The sequence below is a fragment of the Dipodomys merriami genome, unplaced genomic scaffold (assembly GCF_024711535.1).
Source record: "Dipodomys merriami isolate MVZ:Mamm:240054 unplaced genomic scaffold, mDipMer1.0.p SCAF_2, whole genome shotgun sequence".
Lineage (NCBI taxonomy): Eukaryota > Metazoa > Chordata > Mammalia > Rodentia > Heteromyidae > Dipodomys > Dipodomys merriami.
In genome coordinates, this window is record NW_027203381.1 from 13,008,819 (window position 1) to 13,032,364 (window position 23,546).

Here is a 23,546-nt window from a genome sequence, read left to right on the forward strand (position 1 = left end):
CCTGGATTTGATCCCCAATATTAAAGAAAGAAGAAATATATTAGCATAACATCATAAAGAATATAAATCAGCAACATGTTATTGCTATCTTTTTATGTTTTCTAGAAAATAAGAGCTCTACTCACATGTATTCTACATACAGTTACTTACAAGTATAGAAAATTTTAAAAGTTTGGAAAATCCTAAATGGGAAGATGGAAAGTTATACAATTATAATGATGATTGTGCATACCATTGCTAATCTTTTGAAGGCAATCTAGCAATACCTGTTCACATGGCTTTCAAAATTAACTTGGGCTGGGAAGGTGGCTCAGTGGTTGAGTGCTTATCTTGCATGCATGAGGCCCTGGGTTCGATTCCTCAGCCCCACATAAGCAGAAAAAAAAGCTGCAAGTGGCACTATGGCTCAAGTGGTAGAGCGCCAGCCTTGAGCTGAAGAGCTGAGGTACTGCGCCCAGGCCCAGAGTTCAAGCCCCATGACCAACAAAAAAAAAAGTTAATTTGTTCTTTAACATTAATTTAAGATTAAGAAAAGTCATTGGAAGTTGCCAAAGTAATTACCAACACTAATTCTTACCCTAGTATTAGTAAGAGGAAAACATTCTAAAATGACTCTGCCAAAATGACCCTGCCCAAATTAAATAAATTAAATAAATTATGTATGAACACAGAACAATGAAACCTGTTCAAATTTTTCTGAAGACAGGGTGGTTGGGATGGGAGAGTGTAATAAAGCAAGTGAAGTTAATCAGGATCCATTGCCCACATGTGTGGAAATGTCACAGTGGAATTCCCCCTTGTACAATTAATGGAAAGCGAGGGAAAGAGGAAGACTGTGAGGGAGGAAAAAAGACAGAATAGAAACAAATAAAGCACAGTTATTAAAAAAAGAAAATCTAATCTGGTAGTTGCTCTTACTAGCTGTGAGCTCTAGCAACAAAAATGCTACTTTTACTACCTTTACACCATCATATTTGTTTCTAGGGGCTGGGAATCTAATGTTTAGGTTAGGCCTTCTGTTCTCACAAATCCATGCTGCCACCTTCTGGATGTTTGGGGAGATTATGTCACAATTCTAAATGAAAACTAATCACAATTTATATATTAATGTATTTTAAGACATATTTAAAACCTGTTCACATGCAGAAACATAAGTAATAAATAATTCATTTTAAAACATTTCCCAAAATTTTGGCTTCAAGCAATTCTAGGAGAAAAATAGCTCAGATAATTTAATCATTATTTAAATGAGGGAAATAAATATTAAATAAATATTTGGTACCAGGCTATGAATTTGGTACTTAATCTTCTACTTTATTTTAAATACTTGTATTATCTATATGTATGTATATGTACATATAAATATACACATTACACAAACATACACAGTTGTAGACTGTAGCCTACTGAACCCCCAAATCAATTGAGAAAATGTGGAAAGCTCCATAAAAACATATTGCTACAATTCCTTTTTTTTTTTTTTTTTTTTGTCGGTGATGGGGCTTGAACTCTGGGCTTGGGCGCTATCTCTGTGCTCTTCAGCTCAAGGCAAGCGCTCTACCTCTTGAGCCACAGCACCACTTCCGGTTTTCTGGTGGCTAATTGGAGATAAGAGTCTCAAGGACTTTTCTGCCCAGACTGGCTTTGAACCGTGATCCTCAGATCTCAGCCTCCTCAGTAGCTAGGATTACAGGCGTGAGCCACCAGCACCCAGCTGCTACAATTCTTTAAGTAGGAAATTTTCTAGGGGTCATCTTGTGTTATTTTTTAATATCTGACTTTTTATTCCTGTCACACACATCTATTTGTTTTATGAAGGAAAATATTTTATACTGCAATCCTGATATTTTGAAGTTACTTTCCTCTCTTAGTATTTTTTTCCAAAGTTTAGTCTTAAAAGTTTCTAATTTGGCACACAGAGTATACTAGAATTTATAATACAGGAAAAAACAAATAGCAGCTGAAGGGAAACTAATCTAGCAAGTAGATGCGAGGGAGGGTGTACAGAGACCTGGAGGGACTTTTCAGCTATAGTACTAGAAGCAATAGAAACACTGGCTTAATACATACAGCCTATGTTTCTTTGGGTCTGGCTTACTTCACTTAATATAATTTTTGCCCAGCCTTTCCAATTCCTTACAAATGGAGCAATGTCATTCTTTCTGAAGAAAACATAATTCCATTGTGTATATACCACATTTTTGATCCATGTACTTATAAATCTACAAATAAACTCAATGGATGGTAAAAGACAAAAATTACACTTGGACATAATAAATTAAACAGGATTCTAAATATTCACACAGTAAGACCAGAGGAGGATATTCTTAGGAGAGGATCACAAGGGAGCAATAGTTCTGTGCATATGATTATATACAATGATGCTTATCAAACAGAACTCCCAAAAATAGGTTTTTTTTAAAATTTTGGTGTTTGTAGGGTTTTTTTTTCTTATTTTTCCCTTTTGCTACTGTTTTTTTTTTTTTATTTCTGTACCTTTTAGGGGAAACACAGAAATAGTGGGATAAAGGGTGAACTAGTTCAACAGTGATACTCACTAGACATTATGTTGAAAATGAACTCTACAACTTGGGGGGGGGGGTGCGCAGGGGCGATGGGGCTGGGAGAAAAATCCCGGGAGAAAATGAGGGACGGGGTGACACTGTTCAAAAAAATTTACAATACCTGACTTATGTTAACTGTAATCTCTCTGTACATCACCTTTACAATGAAAATTTTAAAAAAAGAAAAGAAACAGTGGCTTTCCTCTCTCCATCTTTGCCTCAGCCCCTAAGCAGCTAGAGCTCTCAGTCTTTTGGCCTCCTCTCCTAGAGTTCAGATTTTGGCAATTCACTCATTTACCTTGGACAGCTATTCAAATCTAAAAAGCCTTCTATCTCTATGTGCTCTATATGGCTTAAATTTCTTAATTGTCTGAGTAAAATTAACTAACATTTATAGTTCTGCAGTATAATATAGGAAAACTCTGAAGGATGAAAAGATCTTAAGAGAACCACAGAGCTACAAAACAGGGGAAAATGGGAAATCTTTGTACCAGTGAACTTCAATGCCTTTAGCAATTTACACTATACAATATTAAATACTTATAATATATACATGTATATATATTAGTTTCAATTTTTTTGCCAGTCCTGGATCTTGAACTCAGGGTCTATGCACTGTCCCTGAGCTTCTTTTGCTCAAGGCTAGCACTCTACCACTTGAGCCACAGGGCTACTTCCAGCTCTTTCTGTTTACATGGTACTGAGGAACTGAACCCAGGGCTGCATGCATGCTAGGCAGGCACTCTACCACTATGCCACATTCCCAGCCTATAAAATATTTTAAGACACTAATAAATAATCCAAATACAGAAGAAAATTGAATAAGACAGTTAAAATTTTAGCAAACCTGTTTTCATAAAGTCCTCTAAGAGAATTTAACTCAGTGATAATGTCTTTCTCTAGTACATATGGTTAATATCAAACATCACAAAAAATAAAAATAAAAATTTAAATATAGGAATATTTAAAGTGGAAAATCTAATTTAATAATTTAAATTTAATGAACTATTTCTTTAAATTTGAGTCTAATTAAAATTGCATAACTATTATATCTGAGTGATAAGATATAAGGCCAAAAACACTCATTTAAAGCAATGAACTCAATTTGCAATGACAAAAATCATCAGCTCTACTTAATACTTACATTATATGTTATATATTAAGTGAATAGTTTAATATCAGCTAACTAGATTATTCAGTAGGTCAAAACTCAATTTCAAAGCAATTTTCTTAAGACCATTACTGTTCTGGAAAACAATATTAACAATATTAAACAAGATGCCTTTAACAAACCTTAAAGATAAAAGTATAATCCATTCAATTTAGGCCCTATACATGACATTTGGGTAGTATTTATTATCTATGAATATACCAAGGTATTTTTAACAATTCAAATGCCCACTAACAAAAATAGAGAAATAGTTCAATAAAAATATATATAATCAGTGAATCTGGCATTAAACCAATGCTAATTGATAGGAATTTGAAAAGATTTTAGGTAAAAATGTAATACAATAGTTCAGTTGAAGAAGTAAAAAAAGGGTAACAAAGAAACATACAAACAGTAGTTGAGATGTAATAATAGTCTCAGTCTCTTCAGATTTAAAAAAGAAAAGAGTCCTTTTTATAGCTCATCATCTCCCACTTGGCATCTAGTCTGCCTAGCAGATAGAAATTGATTTTTCTACACCATCAACTTAACATAGTAAACAATGAATTATTTTTTAATTCTTTTTCTTGGCTTTATATTTTAGGAAAATAAAATTTAACTATAACATATGAAAGGAGACCGCCTGTACATTTTAACAAGGAATTTTTGAAACAATTAGCATTTCTCTGCTTTAGAACTTCTTTTCCCTTGTTACAGTAACTTTTTTTAAATGAACCCTTCTATTAAGTACATTTACATTTAGCTCCTATGGAAGTATATGTTCATTGTCATTTAGCCCAGATATACCTAAAACTCAAAAGACTAGATTATCTTTGGAATATTTTAAACTAAAAATTCAACATTTCATTCCATATATTTTTTCTAAACTGCTCTCAGAATATGGTATGTAATTTATGAGCTAATATTAAGGGGAAAAATTGCTCAACTTCTACCTTAGACCATGACTTTGTCTAAATGTTACCATCTTAATGCTAACATGGAAAGAGTGCTGTTGATTCTCCTTTCAAAGTTTCTGTAAATTACTCTAGATTACATTTATATGTCTGATGGCAACACAATCCTCCAAGTGAAATGTTCATTTGTAGATATCAACTTACACTACAGTTTTCAGGTGGAACTAGAAGTTGAGTAATCTCGCCACCATGAACACAGAAGATATGTTTCATTTCTCCAGAAAATATGTCCCAAATTATGATGGAAAAATCCACACCTCCAGATATCAGGTATCTTTGATCATAGCGAGCTGAGACCTGATGAGGATATAGCAAACATGTGACTTTGTTCCGATGACCACGAAGTGTTCTGTGAGGTGGCCAACCTGTGAATGAGGTTTTGGATTTAAAAATGGGAAAATTAAAGTCTTACAAAGATTCAACAAGTAAAAGTAAACATGAAATGCCAGAAGAACTATACCACAGAAGAAGCTTCCAATTTTACCTCCATTTTTTTTGTGCTAGTAGTGAGGCTTGAATCCAGAACCTCACACTCTTGCTTAGCTTTTTTCCCTCAGAGTTAGTACTCTACCAATTAAGCCATACTCAGATATGTCTGCGCAGGCCGGCTTTGAACTGGTATCCTCAGATTTCAATGTTCTCAGGAGCTAAGATGACAGGCATGAGCCACCAGAGCTTAGCACAATTTTATCTTCTAAGACAGTTGCAGTAGCTATTGTGGTACTAACCCTGATTTCATGTCAAGTAGTCACAAGATTTTAAAGAAGTAAGTTTAAAAAAAAAGTTTAATATTTCACTAATAATTTCCATATCTATTACAACTAAAGAAAAACAGCTTTGTTATCTGTGATACATTATACATAGTATTATAAATAGTTTCACCTGCTTCACTGTATGAAATGAAACAGGCTGCTACATGGTTTATATTAGATTTCTACTGGACAGAATTGTTCTAGAAGAGTATCGATACTGCTAATAGTTATTTACTAATCAACAGAAATAATAATCAATGAAGCTGTTAATATATGTTGAAAGATAAAATTGAATACTTCTTTGTTTAGTCATTATACGGCATTTGTTATGAAAATACATTTAACATGTCATTATCTATACCTTAAACTCTATGACATACATAGTACACTAACAACTATCTTGATTGATTTTATTCTTAAAAACAGAATATAGACATTTTCAATATCAGGGTTACAGAGTTCTCAAAGCACATAAGAGAGGTACAGATCTTCACTATACCTCTTCTAAGCATGTGTTCTCCCTGCAGTAGCTGTACAATGGCCGTCTGTGTGGCAGGTACAATGATTATGCTTCCATCTTCGCGGCCACAAACAAGGCGGCCATGTGCTGGGATGTACACACTTGCAGTTACTTTAAGAGGCTCATTACTGTTGGGAATCACACTTAGCTGATCTATAATTCCAGCAGGACAAGGATTCAGTTTATCAAATGCCTCTTGCAAACTAATAGAAGTTGTCATTTTCAGCCCTGGAGAGGTTTTATTTTGTATTGAAAAGAAAATAAAAAACATGTTTAATAAAGTTCAAACATTAAAATAATATTGGTTAGTTCAACAATGTACCAAAGACAACGTTCATCAAATATAATTATTAGAAGACAATAATATATGATCATATGAATTATTCAATGGTTAGGACTTCAGATGTTAAGAGTATTAAGAAATTAATGCACATAATTTACTATTACCTTCTTCACCTTCCTGTTTATCAGCAGTGTCTGATATATTCCAAATATTTAACCTTCCAGAAGAATCACCTTGAATTAATAGCTTATGGAAATATTCCTTGCATCCATAGAAGAACCGAGTAACAGGAGGACAAATAAGCAACTGTCAAAAAAATTATTCAAATATCGTTAGCTATATTTTAAAATCAATGTATTTTACACATTAACATTTTTAAAATAATAATGTTAGACACTTTTGTTTCACTCCCCACTGTAAAAAGTGGTTGCTAATTGTTTAACATTATTTTAATGTAATGTTATGGCATTATATTATATTATATGGATATCATATCCCTGTCAACAATAGTATAAGTATAACAAAAGCAAACAAAAACTATACAGTCTTTCTCTAAAATTGGTGTTCATATTTTTGTTTTATAAAACCTAGTTACTAGTCACGACAAGGAAATTTACCTGAATGCCCATTTTATAGACATTTGCAAAAGAAAAGTCTCTATGTAGATAATAAAAGGAAAAAATTCCCTACTCCTAAATTTTTTGCCACTCCTGGTCAGTAACTTGGAACAGCAGCAGAATCATACTATCAAGCTTGTACAACTAGAGGAGAATGAGTGTAATTTTCAACTTGTAGTACAACATCACAGCAACATATTCAATTTGAGCCTAACCTGGTATGTTAGCTATGGACTACTTAGAAACAAAAAATATTCATCAGGGTCTTTTGAAATAATTTTTTTCTGCTCAAAATTTCTGACTTCAGAGAAATCACTTAGTTGTAAATACAGTAGTTTTCTCAACATTAAAATTCAGAGTATAAATGCATGAATACTAGACTATTGAAGTACAATACCTTAGCCTGAAAAACAGTAATATACTTGTTTATTTAAAATAAATTTACATTGTCAGTATGAATTTAATTAGAAAGTCATTTCTAATATGTAATCAGTAAGATCACTTGAACTGTGAAAATGAATGCACATTTCAAAACAAGCAAAATTTAAAATGTGCTTATAACTGACCAAATCAAGATGTTTGACATCTAAGTGCCTTGAATTATACTGAATCTTTCAAATGATTAACTACAAGTCACCAATTAATTTAGCTATCAATTATAAATGATACCTGAAGAGTTTTACCTCTTTATCTTTTCTATCCAAGAGGCTATGTTGTACTGGAGGAATTAAATTTTCAACTGCTTTTCCCACATCACTACGAAACGAATCACTAGCAGGAAGGCAACTGAAATGAAAAAATAAAATAAAATCCACTTAAAATACCAGCAAGGCATAGCTCAGCATTCCATATGATGATAAGGGTTTTGTTTTACAATGATTTTCATTAATACTGGCAGTAAACAAAGTAATGTTATAAAAATAGTACTCTTCAAATAAGAATCTACCTCATTTTTTTTCTTTGAGATTACACTGGGATATAAACCTACCTTAAGACACTCTGAAATGTTTTGCCTTAAGTTTAATACCACATACATTTTCACATCTTCAGATTTGTACCCAACGTTCTGAATCCTTTTTTTTTTTAAATTAAAATACTAACTTCTGATCCATTGCATACCTGGCAGGAAGTTTGTAAATATAGCTTTGCCCATTTTCAGTCCAGATGATCACTTTATCAGCTGACACAAAGTCCCCTCCAGTCCATGTCTGTCCATTTTCACTAGGACCTGAACATAACAGGGAATAGTCTCCAGCATCAAATACCTATAAGAAATAAGAATTCCATGGTGTTAATATGACACAGCCATATTTTTTTTTTTTTGTCGGTCGTGGGGCTTGAACTCTGGGCCTGGGCGCTGTCCTTCAGCTCTTCAGCTCAAGGCGAGCACTCTACCACTTGAGCTACAGCGCCACTTCCGACACAGCCATATTTTAACTGATAAAATTCTGAAAATAAATTTAACAAATTCAGGCATGCTGGACACTAGTAGCTTGTGCCTATAATCTGAGCTACTCAGAAGACTGAGGTCTAGAAGATCATGGTTCAAGCCAGCCCAGGCAGAAAAGTCTATGAGAGTTTATTTCCAATTAATCACTAAAAAGCTAGACTGCAGATACAGCTCAAACGACAGAGCACCAGCCAAGCAAGCCCAAGAAAGCACCAAGGCCCTGAATTAAAACCCAGTACTTGGCCAGATGCTGGTGGCTCATGCCTATAATTCTAGCTATTCAGGAGGATGAGATCTGAGGATCAAGGTTCAAATTCAGCCCCAGCAGGAAATTCCACGAGACTATTATCTCCAATTAACCACCAGAAAACCAAAAGTCACACTGTGGTTCAAAATGGTAGAGCACTAGCCTTGAGGAAAAAGGTGCTCAGGGACAGGGCCCAGGCCCCTGTCCAAAACCAACGGGAAAAAAAAAAAGAAAAGTACTTAATAGATTCAATGTCACTAGTTAACATTTTTTTAGGGGGTTCTAGAATGTACTGGAGTTTGAACCCTTGGCCTTGTAAGCTCAGAGCTGGTGTTCTACCACTTTCTGGCTTTTGCTGGTTAGTTGAAAATGAAAGTATCTTGGTTGTCTTCCCAGGCTAGCTTCCAAGGGTAATTCTCAAATTTAAGCCTTTTCAGATTTCAGCCTCCTGAATTCTGATTATAAGCAAAAGCCAGTGGGACCTGGCTAGTTAATACTATTTACATTTAAAAAGAAATGTTTCACCAGCCAGGCACCAATGGCTCATGTCTGTAATCTTAGCTACTCAGGAGGCTGAAATCTGAGGATCATGGTTCAAAGCTAACCCCCAGTAGGAAAGTCTATGAGACTCTTATCTCCAATAAACCACCAGAAAACCAGAAGTGGCACTGTGGCTCAAATGGTAGAGCGCTAGCCTTGAGCTGAAGAGCTGAGGGATGGTATCCAGGCCCAGATTTCAAGCCCACAAAACGGGAAGGGGAGGGGAGGGGAGGGGATGGGAGGGAAGGGAGGGAAGGGAAGGGAAGGGAAGGGAAGGGAGGGAAGGGAAGGGAAGGGAAGGGAAAGGAAGGGAGGAGAGAAAGAAAGAGAGAGAGAGGGAGGGAGGGAGGGAGGGAAAGAGGGAAGGAGGGAGGAAGGAAGGAAGGAAGGAAGGAAGGAAGGAAGGAAGGAAGGAAGGAAGGAAGGAAGGAAGGAAAAGAAAAGTTTCCATACTTGCACCTGAAGCTAATTACACTTAAGGTATATCAAATTTTACAAAGTAACTCTAAAATCATTACCTCATCTGGCCCTTAGAATCACTACAGGTGATCTGTAGACTATACTTTATAGATAAGGGTTACATCACTTGCAAAATGTCATAAGCCAAATAAATGACAGAGATAAGTCTAAAAATTCTAGGTTTTAGAATTCCTAGCAGAATAGTTTTTTCTACCACTTTCAATATTTAATTTAAGAATATTCTAAATTGTTAGAACTTTTGCCCAGGAGGAATGAGAATTCTTCATTCCAGAGTTTTTATTTTTCTTTTAAGAAAAAAAAATGAAATTGCTCATGCAAAAGCCTTAAAATTAAGAAGTCCTAGATGAAGTTAGCATGATTTGTTACTGCATGAATTGGTATGTAGTATTAGCCATACAATAATAGCCTAAAACAGTCTAAGAACAAATAATGAAGACCTGCCTCTAGCTCTACGAACTATCAAATCAAATTATAAGCCTATGGAAGTTAAAGCAACTCAGAGGTGCTAAGTTAAGTCGTCTTAAAGTCCTGATCCATAAAATATATCTATTTCATCACCATGTAAAGTTTCAGTGCAATTTTTATACAGGATTAAATAACTAGCTCCTAAGTAACATAAAAGACTTCCCCAACTCTAAGAAGCCAGGAAAATAAAATGATATTAGTAATACCCTACAAAGAAATGTTCAACCTGAAGATCTTTACTACCAGTATTGACATTGTACAAAAGAACTAAAGCAGTAACAAAAAGTAGAACTTGAGATCAATAAAATATAGTAACTAAATTATTTTATGAACCCAAATAAATACAGCTAAGTCCCAACTCTTCAAAACATATCAAAGCTAGGCATGAGTATTTGTACCAAGCACATCCTTATGATTGTTTTTGGAAGTCTGACAAGTGAGCATCTTGAAGGATAAAAGCACAACTACTTACTTATATAGTCAGGCAACTTACCCTCCAATATTTGGAGCACACAACCAAAAGTGACCTTTGTGTGAATGCACAAAAAGAGATGCTTTGGCAATTCTGACAATAAATTGGTTTAGATTCTTCCTCAAATATTGGCTCAGTGTCCTGAAAAGGGGAGATTTGTAAACTTTCAGGAAGTTTGTCCGTTAAAACTACTATACAATAATAAAGACACCAGCATGAAATAAAAGCACATTTGCACGTTCATTCTTTCAGCTCCTCTAGTAAGAGCCATAGGAAGAAAAAGAACAAAAATATACATCAAAACAGTTGAGCACAAATGTCTTTGCTTCAGCTGAGATTTAGTTCTGGATTCATGTCAGAGTGTTATCTCTGTGGCAATGGCAAATGGTAAAATTTTTCACTAAGGCTAATTTCTGAGGTTATATGTGTGTTAGTTAAAAGAAAAAAATGAATCAGTTCCCCTAGTTTCTTCCAAAGTCTATGCCTAACCTGTCCCACGCTGCACAGAAAAGAATGAGTATTATCAGAAAATCATCCTCCTTCCTTTAAAACATGACAAAGAATTCTAGCCCAAAGAACTGAGATACCAGACTAAAAATGGTTTTTGTACCTTTTGTACATTGTAGTTTGAATATAAAATGTTCCCTACTGGCTCAAGTGTAGATGGTGCCACTATTTTGGAAGGCTCTGGAAACTTCAGGAGGTGGGGCTCCTGTACAGAAAGTATGTCACTAGGAGTCTGACTTTGAGGTTATATCTAGTCCCCTCAGCCTCTGCTTCCAGCAGCCATGAAATAAATAGCCTCTTTCACTGCACATGCCCACCACCATGACACTTTACCTCACTGGAGAATCCATAATTGATGGAGTCAACAGTTGTACATATGAGGCATTTTGTTATAGTAATACAAAATTACTTTAATGTAAGTGGTTTGCTTTATTCTGTTCCCTTAAGTGACTATCTTTTAACATTTAAACAAAAGCAGTGGGAAAGTTGCTCTCTTTTGTGTTCTTCTACTTTGTATCCTGGGTATTGTTTTCTTTTTCCTATCCTTGATGGACCCGATGTCTCCAATCAAGATAAAAACACAAATTCATTCCTACAGACAGCACACTAGGGATCTTTACATGATGTCTATAAAAACTACTGAGATGGAAGAGGTTTTTCCTTTGCCTTTGTCTTTAAGAAAAGAAAGGAAAGGAGACATCATTACTAAAATCTAAGACGACAAAAGGAAAAAAAAAAAAGACTCATTTGTCTTACCTGCATGCCACTTATTTCAGAGGTAACAATCCACACCTTCAATATGCCTGTCACAGAGAGTGCCACCACTGTGTCCTCTAAACCAAGAAGGGACAGAGAGCCATGTTACAAATACAGTACTCTTTCTCTGTAAAGACTAAGGTGACCTGCTCCAACGAAATTAAGCAATAATACGTTTTACAATGAGCAGATTTTGAAGCACTGGCTAATAAGGAGCATCAATAATCTGGAATGGAAATAGAATTGTTTCTGGCTATTTGTTTTTGGTTTCTTTAATATCTATTCAAATAAATTTCATGTTAATTTCAAGTGTTCTTTATTTTTTTTCAGTCCCAGTACCGGGGCTTGAACTCAGGACCCTGTGCTCTCCCTCAGCTTTTTTACTCAAAGCTGGTATTTATCACTTGAGTCACAGCTTCACTGTTGGCTCTTTGGTGATTGTAGATTTGTAGATTATAAGATCCCTATTTCATATGGCATTCTGCCCCCATAGAAATCTAAAAGTGTTTGGAGAGCTTCTGGACTGCAAACATGTGAAGGCTCTTAGAAAGCAGCACACCCAGGGAGGGCCTGAAACAACAACTTCTCTTCCCCTACACCATGCCCTCTGCATCTCTTTCCCCCATCCTTTTTAATAATCCAAATAATGAAGTGTTTCCCTAAATTCTGAGAGCTACTGCAGCAAATTAACTGAAGCTGAAGAGGAGGTTATGGGACTCCCATTTGTAGGTGGTCAGTCAGAAGTACAAGGAAAACAATCTGAGACTTGCTACTGGTATCAATACTTGGGAGAGAAGACAGCTCCGAGCACTTGGCACTCAACCTGCAGCCAATGCTATGTCCAGGCAGAGAACATGAAAACTGAATTGGATTAGAGGTTGCTAGGTTGATACGTGTTGCAGAACTGATTGCTTGGGTGTAAATGGGGCTATACCTTTTGAGGTCTTCTATGTTGACTGTTGTGGTGTTTAGAAAAAACAGGGAATAAAGCCAAAGCTCAAGAAACAATCTCAAGACCATAATTCTACCTACTCAAGAAGCTGAGATCTGAAGGATCATAGTCCAATGCCAGCTCAAGCATTAAAGTTCCACTAGACTTCATCTCAAAAAAAAAAATCAAGCAAGGAGGCATAGCTCAAGTGACAAAGCACCAGGTAACAAGCACTAGGGCCCTGAGTTCAAACCCCAAGATTTTTTAAAGGGTGGGAAGGGAGTGGAATCACTTTTTTTCCCTATGAAGTAGGATATAAAACTTCAATTCATAAACTTCTGGTCATGAACCAATCACAACACAATGGAAACAAATGTGAGCTCTGAGAGAATGTGGGTCAAAAGGGAGGGAAGATGGCCGGGAACCAGAGCTTTACATATGAAATCCAAGCTAGGTAGGAGGCTGAGATCTAGAGGATCATGGTTTGAGGCCAGCCTGTGCAGAAAAATTTGCTAGACTGAATTTCCAAAGCAGGATTGGAAGTATGGCTGACTTGTTAAGTTTTCCAACCAAGTCAACATGAAGCCCTGAGTTCAAAATCCAGTTTTGCCAAAAATAATAAAATCAAAATCTCCTCTTTCTTCATTAATTAAATAATGAACTATAGATAACTTACCTATCCCAAATTCATTGTGTTTATATAAAGCAAATACAAAGGAATAACAATAGTACTTCCCTAATTGTTATAAAAATTATAACACAGTACATACCAAATCTTCAATAAAGGGTGTATACTATCTTTAAAAATTGGTTGGTACAGTGTGGTGCCTCAGGCTTGTAATTCTAGCTACTCAAGAGGAGAAAATTGGGAATTCATGGTTTAAAGCCAGCTGGGGCAGAAAGTTCTCAAGATTCCATCTCAACCAGCAGCTGAGAGCAGTGCCAAGTACCTGTCATCCCCAGAACAAGAGGAAGCACAAGTAGGAGGATCACAGCCAAGACCAGCCTGGACATTCAATGAGACTCTACCCTGAAAATAACCAAAACCAAAAAAGGGACTGGACGCATGCAGCCCAAGTGATAATGCATCTTCCTAGCAATCACAAGGCCCTACATTCAATCTCAAACACCATTAAAAAAAAGAAAAAGAATTGTTTGTATACTTAAGTAAGAACCTGATCATATTTCATACAGTGGTTCCCCAAAGCATGGAAGGCACTGAACTCACTTATTACCATGTATCCAGGATCTATGTACAGAGACACTATAATAACATACCCATATACCAATATACCTAAAACTCTCCAATATCCATGGAATAGGAAAAGGTAAATGCAGATTAAAAATTAAATGCTTGTAACACTGTAACTGATTAACATCTAGAATTACATGGTCAGAAAAAAATGTTCATTAACGTTCTATGCTGTTGAGACCATAACATGGTTTAATGTATATAGTGACAGCAGAAAAAAGTAAAAATCATGTAACTGTTTGGTCACAAAAATAATCCTTTTTTAAAGAAATCATTGATTATAACTAAGATTGGAGGTAATATACTAACAAGAAGCTCCTTGTTGCCTGAAAAATTAGTATGAATCATTATTTTCACTGCCAGACTCAAGAATAAAGCAATAATTCACCACTATGTATTACAAAACCTCTGTGAGAAGGTCCTGCATCACAGAAACTCAGGTAGTTTTATTTTACCAGCCATTTCCCAATTATATTTGATGACAGATCCCTCCTTTTTTACACTAATAACTATTAATGCACTTCAAAACCAACACTTTGCAGAACTATGTGGGAAATGTGGTGATATATTCTGCCTGGAGCCACTGCTTTAGGCTGTTAGAAGAATCTAACTGGTACATTCCCACCCACAGACTATTCATTATCTAGTGGGAGCCAGCAAGCTACAGCTCATAGGGCAACTCTAGCTCATAGGGCAGAAACACTGCCTATTTTTGAAAATAAAGTTTTATTAGAACCCCATCACTTTTGTGAGACAATAGCAAAGTTGAGCAGTTGAAACACTGACTGCTCGGCCTGCAGAATGTGAAACACTCAGTATCTGGTCCTCCACAATTCAAAGTTGCCAACCCGTGATCTAACGGTAAAACCCAAATAGTCTTAGTTGGCAGCATCCATCTTAACCTGCCCTTTCCAGTTTCACCAGCCTTATAGCCTGCCACTATGCCTTTCACACTTCTTGCCACAGAAGATAACCTTTAGGTTCAGACACACACCTAGACTATTTGTAATGGAGGCAGACTATTTACTCTGCCAGACATTGATCCCCATGTAGGCCAGACCTCTATTTGCTCCATCAGATGTTGATCCACATGTCTGCCAAACTTCTCTCCATCTTCCAAAACTTAGGTTAGCCTTCATCTGATCTGAGCAATCTTCCCACTGCCCTCAAGCCCCTTTTCTGTATCTGTGCTCTACTGTTTCTCTACCTGGCCACACTTTGCATACTGAATTGTTGTTTGTATATCATCCTCCCTTATTAAATATTGGTTACCTTAACTAGTTCAATCCCTTGCACCTCAAAGATAATGGGCAGCTAATACAGTTTTTTTTTTAATGGCTACTGACTAAAAGCTATACGCTAGTTTCCACCCTTATATGGTAACAAAGGAAAGCTGCCACAGAGCTGAAGGCAGTCCCTTCATAGTAAGCTGTAGAACACTGTAGCTAAAGTAACAGCTCTAAGCTCTACTGGCCACCAGTCAGCTTACTCCATTCTAAGACAAAGAGAATACCCTGATAAGCCTGATTAGCCCCTCATCTCTGTAAGAAATGCCAACAGCACCTACCGTACTGGGTCATGTGAAAACAAATCCTATATAACTGCTCAACGTGCTTCCTCATGCTCATAGTGAATAGTAATGGTGATAGTGATGATGGTAGTTACCCATCAATCTTTATAGAAAATCACATAACCATGAAACCACTAGGGAGAAAAAGTGGCTTATAAGAATATACATTCAATGCTGAACATTAATTACTGCTCTTTCCCTAATAATTTTACATTTGCTCTCATGGTTGTTATTGAAAGGTTCCAATAGAAATGAAATAAAAGGTAGTAATATCTAGTGTTGTCGCGTATATGCCAGGCACTTAACAGAAACTTGCATTAAATTTAGTCTCCTCCCTTTTTATTTTCTCCCTAAGAAATGGAGACACTACTATACCTCTTAACAAGTGACAAAAGCAGACTCCATAGCTTCAGACTCTATAGCTTCACCTATAGATTCTCTCACCACAGCCCTAAAGGTTACAATATGCGTCCTCACTTCAGAAAGTCACCTACAAAGGCTAAATTTTCTCATTGCAATAAATAAATAAATTTTAATTCAAAGACTCCGTTATAAAGGTGACGCCAGACCATAAATTATTAGCACTACTCTTGAATATAAGAACTAAAAAGTATTAATTTTGACCAGTCATATAACATCACAATAAATTAAACAGGAAATCATGGTGTTAAAGTTCGTAAACTGACCTTGGGTCCGGTGGGATCGAATAATACTCATGGAGCTAATCCAGTCAGGTGATATCTTTGAGACTAAGGAGTACAACACCTCAAGGCTGGTAGCATCCACAACAAGTATTTCAGGATAATGTCCATGGCATAAAAGCCTTCCTTCACGCTGATTTCCAACAGAGAACTGGTAGAACTAAATTCATATGAAGAGGAAAAAGACTTTTAAAAGTATTAGTTTAGTTACCTGATTAATATGTATTCATCAAGCATACTGTAATATTCTCCTAAATGCTAAATTCCTCTAGTACTAATTTCATAATATGCCCTATATGACATATACAACATGTGTACAGTACATACAAACATATGTCAAGTTATGCTAATATTTTCAACCATAACAAAAATATTATTTTCCTAATATCCTCTCTTGGCAACTATTTTAGGAAAGAATTCATAAGTCTCCTTTATATACATCTCTAGAATATAAAACAGGATCGTTTTTATGTATGTGTGCTGGTCCCGGGACTTTCTTGCCTAGGCTGACTTTGAACCACAGTCTTCAGATCTCAGCCTCTTGCATAACTAGGATTATAGACATGAGCACCAGTGCCCAACTTAAAGCAGTTCTTAATAGAGAGTGCATGAGAGTCATGAAAGACATATATCACACTAATCACTACCTCCCTGCAAACATTTTCCTTTGCTTATCACATCTGGGTTAGCACAGGTTTTTCTTTCCTGACAAATTACGCTATTAGTCTAAGTAGGGAGGCAGCATTACATAAGAGCATAGTCCCGAGAACCAGCCAGACCTGACTTAGGAAATGACTCACTGTGAGACAAGTAAGGTCATTTAATTTTTCTAGGTCACGGTATGCTTACATATAAGATGATATAATTCTGTTTAATTTGTAAAGATATAGGGGAAGACTAAATGAAACACAAAAAATGCCTACAAAGTATTTTCTTAATAAATATGGGCTCTCTTCATTTCCCTTTCCAACTTAACTGCTCATATTTTATATACTTCATAATTTCCCAACACAGTAAAAAAAAAAGTAAAATGAAGCAGAGAGAATTGGACAATTATACAAAGAAAAAATGTATATCTGAAAGTATAAACTACAAATATAATACTCTATGCATTAAGCCACACATGTAAAGTGGTTATTTCTTCAAAAGAGCTGGAAAGTCTTGTTTTAAAAAATGAGCCCAGGGGCTGGGGGTTTAGCCCAGCGGAAGGGCGCCCGCCCGGCACGTGCAAGGCCCTGGGTTCGGTCCTCAGCCCTGGGAAAAAAAAAAAAAAAGCTACGAAAAATGAGCCCAAAAGGTAATTGTATGATCATGAAAAAAGATTGGATCTAAAAAATGGGCTAGGCTGGGAAGGTGGCTCAGTGGTAAAGCGCTTGCCTTGCGTGCATGAGGCCCTGGGTTCGATTCCTCAGCACCACATAACCAAAAAGAAAAAAGCCGAAAGTGGCACTGTGGCTCAAGTAGTAGAGCGCCAGCCTTGAGTTGAAGAGCTGAGGGACAGTGCCCAGGCCTGGAGTTCAAGTCCCACTACCGGACCCAAAAAAAAAAAAAAAAAAAAAAAGGCTGATCTGCATCAATCCATAAGGGACTCATAACTGCTTTGGCAGGAAATAATTGTATTCTTTTGGATCTCATGCACTTATTTAAGAAGTAAAGGAGCTATGCTAGAATGTGGATATGCAGCGTCGCCCACAGGCCATGTGTTGAAGGCTTGGTGGCACAGGGCACTATTGGGAGGGGTGGATCCTATAGGAGGTGGGGCCTACTGAGCGGCTTTAGGTGATCACAGGTAGGCCTTTGAACAGATACTAATCACTCCTCTTCCCCCACCTCTGCTTTCTGGCTGTAAGGCAAGCAGTCTTACTCTGCCATGTGCTCCCCACCACTGTCTTCCAGCACTCCATCAGAAGCTTAGAAGCAGCAGGCTTGTTTGATCATGGACTGAAATTCTAAAACAGTGAGCGAAATAAATGTCTTCTCTTCAAAATTTATTATCTCAGTTATTTGTTATAATAATGGAAAACTGTCTAATACAAGCTCTAATCTGAGAAACTAGAGTAACTCCAAACCACAGAGGTGGCTTCTCCATTAGTCTCCCCAATTTCATTTCCCTTACCAACTTTAAATTTACCTTATGAAGTATACTTTCACTGTTCATCTAGTTTTCGTATCCAGTCACCCCTTCTCATTATTTTTCACATAAAAACACAAATCTAATGCTTTGAAACATGTTTTAAGTCTACCTTTGTAATAAACTGTGCTAACTTAGCTACAAAAATAGATACTAACCTGTATGCCAGTATGTGTGCAAGCTAATTTTGTAAATTCAATACATCGGCCATCATTCACATCCCACAGGCACATCTCCCTATAAAACAAAATAATAGCTAGCTTTGAATCCAATTGCCAAACTCATTGTTCAATATGTGACAGTGATTTAAAATTAATCTTCCTTTAAAGTTAATATATTACAGAAAAGTAGCAAATTTATTATTCCTACTGGTCAAAATTTGGAATTCTCTCACCTACCATCCTAACCCCATCCTAACCTCCAGAATGTCTATTCCCCCACCTCAATTCACATCTGGATGTGTTTCTGGTTCCTTTATGGTTGGTGGAATCCTGTGAGTAGATCTGACCAGGACTAATGAGAGACCCTCCAGAACTCTCTTTTTCATCAACCTCTGTTTCAGATATTGACTCTTTTAGACAACAGTTGCTCCCTCATCCCAAACCTCAAAGTAAGGATGATAAAATGAAGCAGAGTAAAGCCTCCAAGAAATATACGAGTAAAAAGAAAAAAAGAAACTTTTAAACTACTGAAATTTATCATTTGTTATCAATGCAGCTTGAAATGTAGTAATGTAAAAAAACTCAAAGTTAAAGTCAAAGAAATTCCAAACATTTACAATTTAAAAATACTCCACTATGATTCTGGATTTATTACAGTTTTACTAAGTACATACAAAAAAAGCTTATATATCAAAGTAAAGATAAGACATTGAAAATAGAAATGTCAATATAACATGTCTTTTGAAGAAATAAGATTCATTTAACAGAATAATAATAAAATTCAATTAATACTGGGTAAATGCGAGGGAAGTGGTGACATTGTCCAAAAGGAAACATACTCTTTACCTGACCTATGTAAGTGTAACCTCTCTAGGGGCTGGGAAAGTGGCTCAGTGGTAGAGAGCTTGCCTTGCATGCATGAGGCCCAGGGCTCGATTCCTCAGCACCACATAAGCAAAAAGATAAAAGCCGGAAATGGTGCTGTGGCTCAAGTGGTAGAGTGCTAGCCTTGAGCTGAAGAGCTGAGGGGACAGCGCCCAGGCCCAGAGTTCAGGCCCCACAACCGGACACCCCCCCCCAAAAAAAAAGTGTAACCTCTCTATATATTACCTTCATAATAATAAAAAATGTAATGCAAATTACTAGAAATGTCAAGGGATTGCCTAAAGATATTGTATTTTACTTCTCACATGACACAAGTGTTTTTCAAAGAACACTCAATTTAAAACAAGAATTCTAATATGTTTTTTTCCTTTAACCAAGCAAGTACAACATTTTTACCTGCTATTGTCTCTTCCCTTTCTAAAGAATCATATGAAGTTCTCCTCAAATACAAAATTACAAGAAAAGAGAAAACAATGTCTTATATACTGTTCAAGTTCTCCAACCTGCTTAAATAGTATATTATATGAATACACAACTTTCCAAATACCAAAAATATTTTTAAAAACTTCCTCACAATCTGGATCCTATAGCTACTGACCTGCCTCTCCAAAGGAAAGCAACACTATGAGACTTAGGAACAAAATCCACTATAATCATTTATTAACACACATAAATATAATTGCACAAACTTCCACAGAGCTTCATCTCCCAAATTTATGCCAGCTTAGCCTCATTCAGGATTTTTTGTAATATCAAAGTTGTCTGAAAATTCAACAAAAATATCGTAAGGATTAATGATCCTGGTTTAACTTTTATGTAGTCCTAGTATTCTCAAGGTAAAAAAAGAAATAATCATAAATCATAACAATATTACAAGACTGTTTTACATTTATATCCTTAAAACCATAATTGTCAATGGAAGAAGTACCCCAAGAGAAAAAGAGGAAAGAAAAAGTGCCCTCTTTAAAAATAGTGTTACCATTTATAAAAACATAGAAAAGGAAGAAGATACTATCATATTGTAATACATAAAAACATGTAATTTTTAACTGTCAAAAAAAATTTTAAGAGAAATGACCTGCATGCCTCAAAATAAAACCGAGAAAACACTTACCCACTTGCAGATGCACTGACAATATACTGTTTGTCACTAGAAGAACAAGCTTTAGACAAACAAGTGATTGAAGCTGTATGACCAAACAACAGTGCTCGAGGATTAACCTAGAAGTAAAAAAAAAAAAGTGGCATAAATACAAAATAAAAAATATACCGTGTGTGTGTGTGTGTGTGTGTGTGTGTGTGTACGTGCTCGAAGATTAACCTAGAAGTAAAAAAAAAAAGTGGCATAAATAAGTGGCATAAATACAAAATAAAAAATATACCGTGTGTGTGTGTGTGTGTGTGTGTGTGTGTGTGTGTGTGTGTGTGTGTGTGTGTGTGTGTGTGTGTGTGTGTGTGTGTGTGTGTGTGTGTGTGTGTGTGTGTGTGTGTGTGTGTGTGTGTGTGTGTGTGTGTGTGTGTGTGTGTGTGTGTGTGTGTGTGTGTGTACATGCCAGTACAGTGCTTTCAACTTAGGGCTTCCCACTCTTGTCTAGATTGTTTACTCACGCACTCTAACAGTTGAGCCATACATTCAGTCCAACATTCTACTGGTTAATTTGGAGATACAGTCTCACAGACTTTTCTGTTCAGGTTGACTTCAAACCTCAGTCTTCTAATATCAGTTTCCTTAGTAACTGGGAGCCACAGGCACCCAGTTAAATACACCTTTTAATTCATAATCACGTTAAATACTCAAAATTTAACAGACATAGTAGGCCTGAAAAAGCAATTGCTCAGAACACTAAAACCTAAGAACAGTTAACTCTGACCCACTTAATGTTCACAATCACACTACCAACTCGTCCTGATGCTTAAATTGAAACAAGAAGAAATGACATTACCAATATCACAGAGAGGACAGTGCCAGTATTCACTAATATATTCCTAAGCACTATCTATTTAGTATTCTGGGAAAATTCGTTAAGAATTTGATTAATGTATAAAAAATAGTAATCAATACAACAAAATTTACACTTTATAAAAATTTTTGCTACCCTCGAAACATTTACTCTAGAAAATATAAATGTTTTAACCTGTTTTTTTGTATCTCTTTGGAGACATTTTCAGTATGAGTCATATTTTGATATATCTTACATGTAACCTGGGATAATATTAAATGTGAAAGTTGCCAAAAGCCAGCAGACATTAATAATTCTAATGAATAAGATAGCCAATCTGCATACTATCAATTTTAATCAAAATATGTTTTGTAGAACATAAGAGTTTAAATATTCCAGGACTATTTAATTTTCCATAAAATAGCTACTTATATTTAAAATGTACAGCAGGGCTGGGAAGGTGGCTCAGTGGTAGAGTGCTTGCCTTGCATGCATGAGGCCCTGGGTACAATTCCTCAGCACCACATAAGCAGAAAAAACCTGAAGGGGTGATTTGGCTCAAGTGGTAGAGTGCTAACCTTGAGCTGAAGAGCTGAGGGACAGCCTCCATGCCCAGAGTTCCAGCCCCACAACCGGCAAAAGAGGTAAATAAATAAAATATACAGAAAACATTTCAAATACTCACTTCTAATTCTACTGAAAGGTCCCAAAGACATATCTGTCCATCATGGCATCCTGTTACAAGCGTGGTCCCATCATCAGTTAAAAGTACTGTTGAGATACAATGTGTTGGTGCTTTTCGGCCCCAAAGAACAATGGGTAGAACAAGGCTGTTTCCTGCCATTGTGTTTTCAAACCTGAAACTTTTAAGGTAATAATGTCAGATATCACATTTCCTTCTAAAGCAATTTGTATGTCAATATAATGAAGACAACAAATACAAAATGAAAATAAGCGTATTTTCCTAGTAGTAAATTTTAACCACTTAAAAACCTTAAAAAAAAAAAAAGACTAATTTGTTGTATCTACTTCCAGATTCATGTACCTAAAAACTTAAGACACCTGTGGACTTTAGCTTGGTGCCTCCATTTCTGTATTATAAAAAGTTCCATGTACTCTAGTCTCTACCTTCAAACAAACTTCATTTAAGGATGAATCACATCCTGAAACACAGAGGTCAACCATCTTTTTAATTGCTACCACATGGCAGAACTTTCCAATATCCTAAAGAGAACAACCTACAAAAAAAGCGAGAGAAAAGATGTTTTGACATTGCCCATTGATAGTTATTCTCTCTATACCCAATCATTTGAAATAGGATGTAGAGTGCTGGTTTGACACTGCTGATTATAATTTATTTGTCCTTAACTGTTCACTTTTTCCTGGTATAGTCTACCTCCTCAATTATCCTTTCTACATTCCCTCTTTTCTTCTATCCAGATACATGGAGACCTAGAAGGCCCTAAAAAATTCAAAAGACAAAGGAAAATCTTTTACTTTCCTTTGTCCCTCAGATGTTTTACCTTAAGTGTGACCTTTGAGGGTTTTGTTTTTCTTTTTGTTTCTTTGCTTTTTTTAAAAAAAAAAAACTTGGTTATTTATTTTTTCCTTTTTGATTTCCTCTCAAATTTTTATTCAGAAAAAAATTCAAGTATATAAAGTGTCCAAAAAACAGTATCAAGTTCTTCATCAAATATACTTTCATACTTCCCTTGTCAGTGTATATGTCCACATATATGCTTATTGATGCACATGTGTGCATAAACACACATACATATACACAGAGACTTACAAGTTGAATAATTTGAAAATATTCTATACAAATCATAAAAATTCAGGTCTAAGGACTTTTTGAAATTTTTATTGAGATTAAGATGTCTAATACTTTTAAATACAGAACTTAAAGATATAGTTTCATATACATAATACCATTATCACTGTCACAATTATCAGCAACATCGCAATTCAAATTACTTCAACTGTCTACAAAATGCTTTTTGTGGTATTTTCCAAGCCTGTAAATTAAAAAAAAAAAACCCTCAAGTTTTATTTCTACCCCCACTTAGGGTACTAAGTGGTTTTGTCCTCCTGTAATTCATATGTTGAACTAACCACTAATGTGATTGTATTTGGAAACTGGGCCTGTAAATAAGTAAGATGCTAAGCTAGTGGGTTCAATGTGCTACGGCTGGTGTTCA

At 35.9% G+C, this 23,546-nt stretch overlaps 1 protein-coding gene across 3 annotated transcripts in view; it reads right to left on the bottom strand.

Moving 5' to 3' along the window:
- Wdr7 (WD repeat domain 7) overlaps positions 1-23,546 on the bottom strand; it is a 284,441-nt gene that overhangs the window by 253,424 nt on the left and 7,471 nt on the right. For all 3 annotated transcript variants that reach the window (XM_070029069.1, XM_070029067.1, XM_070029068.1), the window contains exons 2-12: positions 22,034-22,211; positions 20,523-20,629; positions 18,521-18,599; positions 16,217-16,391; positions 11,778-11,854; positions 10,536-10,655; positions 7,980-8,125; positions 7,544-7,646; positions 6,408-6,549; positions 5,940-6,188; positions 4,833-5,053 (exon numbers count right to left, since the gene is read on the bottom strand). In XM_070029069.1, coding sequence (XP_069885170.1) covers positions 4,833-5,053; positions 5,940-6,188; positions 6,408-6,549; positions 7,544-7,646; positions 7,980-8,125; positions 10,536-10,655; positions 11,778-11,854; positions 16,217-16,391; positions 18,521-18,599; positions 20,523-20,629; positions 22,034-22,192 — 1,578 coding nt within the window. In that variant the 5' untranslated portion in view covers positions 22,193-22,211. The remainder of the gene's footprint in view (positions 1-4,832; positions 5,054-5,939; positions 6,189-6,407; positions 6,550-7,543; positions 7,647-7,979; positions 8,126-10,535; positions 10,656-11,777; positions 11,855-16,216; positions 16,392-18,520; positions 18,600-20,522; positions 20,630-22,033; positions 22,212-23,546) is intronic.